Raw genomic sequence first — 3,714 nt, forward strand, 5'->3', positions numbered from 1 at the left:
TAAGCTATTGACAACTATTGGCGCGGAGCCATTATGATAGGCAAAAGGGGTTGAAGTTGAGGGTAAATTTGGTGGCATGCTGGCATGAAGTACATCAAGTTACAGTCTTGAGTCCCCGTAAGTGAGAGAGAATTGTACATATTATGCGTGATTTGCGATGTTGGAAGTACATGTAGGCTTTGCTGTAAATTAAACGCGTATCAAATAAGAAATTATAAGTGTCAGCTAAAGGCTTGCAGAATTTTTTTCATAGGATTGTGGGCGGTTGCTTATAGACCCCAAGCCAGATGATCCAGGGGGCGAAACCTTCTGCAGCTTCTAATCATTTTTTTATAGATTTTTAAGAGTAAAATAACCGTGAAATTAACCATAATATTGGTGATTCCGTTATATAATAACAATTATAGTTTCATTTTATAAAAAAAAAATATCTTATAAACTACTACGTCTGGTGCAAGAATATCATGCTAGTGATTGGCTCTTCTCCAAAATCTAGTATTATATAAATAGTGCCTGTTTGGGAGGGTAACAGTTGAAATTGACACCCCGAGAAAACCATTGTCAACCGACGCGAAGCGGAGGTTGACAATGGTTTTCGAGGGGTGTCAATTTCAACTGTTACCCTCCCAAACAGGCACTATTTATTTTGTTATACTGAATGTCTTAATATTAAAGAAAACTTTACTGCTTTTCATTTCTTTTAATAATTGATCAACAATAAACTTCAACAAATTCATATTTTGAATATTTTGTAAATAATAAATTAAACAGTTCAACAATGATTTCAAATGTTCAACAATAAAATATTGAAATTGGAATTCAGTTCATTTTGGAGTTTGGAGTTGATTTAAAATTGTTCAACAATAAATTATTGAAATTGGAGTTCAGTTCATTTTGGAGTTCATTTTTGAGCGTAGAAATTGAAATTAACAGTGGAGTTATTTATACGTGGACAAACTAATGGTGGCATCATGTTTGAACTCTGAGCTTTCAAAACATTGACTGCTTGTTGCTGCTGTACAACAAAACTGCTTGATGAGGACGAGATTTCATCAAATGTTGTGTCATTAAAAATTGCATCAAGATCCTCTTGTGTTAGACTTGAAATTGAATTTTCTTGATCGATGTGGGATTCCGTAGGATTCTTATTTACAGTTCCCAAAGCTGAGCTAAGACAATCCGACATTTGCCTTTTCTTTGGCTCGTTAAGTCGACATGCATAGCTTCTAATTGATGATTCATTTTTGTGTCCCGAAGCACGCATAATGTGTCTTGCCTCTATCCCTGCTTCATCCATAGCTGTTATAGCTGTTGCACGAATTGAATGGTTAGTATATATGCGAGACAACTTGGCTTTCTTGGAAATTTCAGACATAAGGGAAGCTAGAGTGTTTTTTCCTAATGGAGATCTGCAGAACCATGTAGTACTTTCTTCTGAAAAAGCCTCTAATGGACGCTGCCATAACGCATCTAATTTCTTGTGAAGTTTTGACAAATACTTTTTAAATGAATTCACGGGGCACATGCTTCCTAATTGTGGCTGTGCATACATTCTTCCTTCTCCAATTGTTTCATTGGGTGCTGCATTGGATCTGAAATTTATGTACATGTATTAACAATCATTAAAATCATTATACATTAAATGTGTTTTAATAACATAATAATAAATCATTTATTCTTCCTTTTAAAAATGTAATAAATAATCTTTACCCGTGATTTTTGTCAGCTTCATCAATTGCCTGGAACACATATTCTCTTCCAATTGCATCAGTTTCAATTCCAAACGTTTCCTTAGTCATTTTCCGAAGGTTCTCCCGACCTCGTCTGCATAGGTAGAACATAAGATCAAACCAGACTTTGCTTTGTAATCCACAAGGTGTGTTAACATTGAATACAATGGTCTCAGAATTAAACAGTTTATTTAGATCCTCTGTAGAAATGGCTGGTTTATGATCCACGGATCCGAAACCCTTCTTTTTCATGTCCATCACGGCTGCCTTGAAAACTACTTTTGATTCGTGGAATTCTGAGCCATGAATGTCAATTTTGCAATTGTCTTTTAAATATTTAGAAATACCATATTTTATGCTGTTCAATGAACTCACTTTTAGGTTCGTTCCTGATTTTGTCCTAATGGAAACATAAAAAAGTCGCAGATTCTCGTTGAGTTCTTGCTTGGATAGACCCTCGAAATCCCCGCTTCCTCTTTTTTCAATCAGGAAGGTTCGGAATAGACTAACAGACCTATTAATAGTACGTTTAGTACTAACAGAGTCTTTCTCGTCCAACAATTTAGCAATATGGGACTCTTCCACATTTGCGAACATGATTTTCCTTCGTGAAAGTTCGTCTAAGTTGTCGTTTGTTTTCTTTAATCAATCATACTCGGGCGCACGCTTTAATAAACTCTTTATTTATTCGCATTACTTCAAACGCATAACTGACTTCTTTAGGAATGACGTGAATTCTACGGCGAACCGTACGCGCATAATTTACACGCATGTAATATTTTTTAATGTTACCCGTTGCTAAGTGCGTTGCTAACGCTGAGGGTAATATTAAATATTATTAACTGCGTCTAAACCAATCAGATTTCAGTATTTAACATGAAAGTATAACAATAAGCTGTAATCCATCTCTTTACGATCTGCAAGAAGACAGTGCTGCTCTTAATTTGTCTAACATATGAATTATAGTAATCACATCGGTTGCTATTATATTGAAATGAGAGAGAGGGGGCGTCGATGAAAAGATTTAATAGTCTTATAAGTCAACTTGAAGATTAATAGTACAAAAATTAGCATTCATTTTAGATGCTATCCAAAGTATAGAAAAAACAAACATTCGGATTCCATTTAGCTAAATCATAAGTAAAGAAAAGGCTCCCAAAGTTTCTTAGGTCCTTAAATTTTCTTAATTTTGCCCAAGAGTAGCAAGTATAATTTATGAAATGTTAAGACAGTTTTGTTAAAATGATGATTATGATTTGTTCATAAGAAAAATTACATTATCACGTTACTGTCTGTGTGCTCCAACGCTAGCATTTTTTTATGTTAAAAATAAAAGACAATCACAACCTTAATTTATAATGTCTAACTAATCGATCCATTAGATAAGGCATGCATGTGTGGCATGACCATGATCGTAATTTGTAATAAATAGAAATCTATAGCAGATAAAAAAATATTTAAAATAATTTTTCGTTTTTCTAACGGTGTTTACAAGTACAAGTATGTACAATTTTGAAAATATTTATTCATTTACTCATTTACTTTTTATTTATTTTTTAATCTATTTTTTATCATCTATAATTATTTACTTATTAATTGTTTGGTCTTTACATTCATTCTTATACTGTCTATGAAAGATCTGTGTCAATAAAATTGCAGTGATTTTTATCATCTTTTTAAAAATTTGGAGAGAGGAAGAAAGAGATGAAGAGGTGGCGAAAAGTAAAATAAACTTTTTTATAATTACTAGAGTAGTACTAGTCATAATTTAAAAACCACTTTCGGGTCGACGGATTTTATTTTTATAGAAATTAATTCAAAGCCACATTAATTCATTCATTATTGGAGAGATTCTACACAACATGTATAATTTACACGGTTTACTTCGTGCAATACAATGAACTGAATAAACACCCATTCGGAAATTAATATGTTGAGCATCCAACAGACCCAATAAACAGTAATCAGTGTTGAGTGTTATCAT

The 3,714-nt window shown here is 33.2% G+C and overlaps 1 protein-coding gene across 2 annotated transcripts; it reads right to left on the reverse strand.

Moving 5' to 3' along the window:
* Positions 1 to 796: 796 nt before the first annotated feature.
* Positions 797 to 2,584, reverse strand: LOC128155177 (uncharacterized). Of its 2 annotated transcripts, XM_052816775.1 has the most exons (3): positions 2,106 to 2,245; positions 1,711 to 1,824; positions 797 to 1,592 (listed from the first exon to the last, which is right to left on the reverse strand). In XM_052816775.1, exons 2-3 carry the CDS (start codon positions 1,797 to 1,799, stop codon positions 902 to 904), a joined length of 780 nt encoding a protein of 259 aa, XP_052672735.1. In that variant the 5' UTR covers positions 1,800 to 1,824; positions 2,106 to 2,245; the 3' UTR covers positions 797 to 901. The 2 variants fall into 2 exon arrangements, with proteins under 2 accessions (XP_052672735.1, XP_052672725.1); XM_052816765.1 differs by having other exon boundaries at positions 1,711 to 2,584.
* Positions 2,585 to 3,714: the final 1,130 nt, after the last annotated feature.

Source organism: Crassostrea angulata, chromosome 1 (genome assembly GCF_025612915.1).
Source record: "Crassostrea angulata isolate pt1a10 chromosome 1, ASM2561291v2, whole genome shotgun sequence".
Lineage (NCBI taxonomy): Eukaryota > Metazoa > Mollusca > Bivalvia > Ostreida > Ostreidae > Magallana > Magallana angulata.

Bases quoted from the DNA above. Each gene is read 5' to 3' on its own strand.
- LOC128155177 (XM_052816765.1), bottom strand. From the start codon at position 2,327: ATGTTCGCAAATGTGGAAGAGTCCCATATTGCTAAATTGTTGGACGAG. The intron at 1,593-1,710 runs GTAAAGATTATT...CATAAATTTCAG, and splicing joins GAAGCTGACAAAAATCACGG to ATCCAATGCAGCACCCAATG.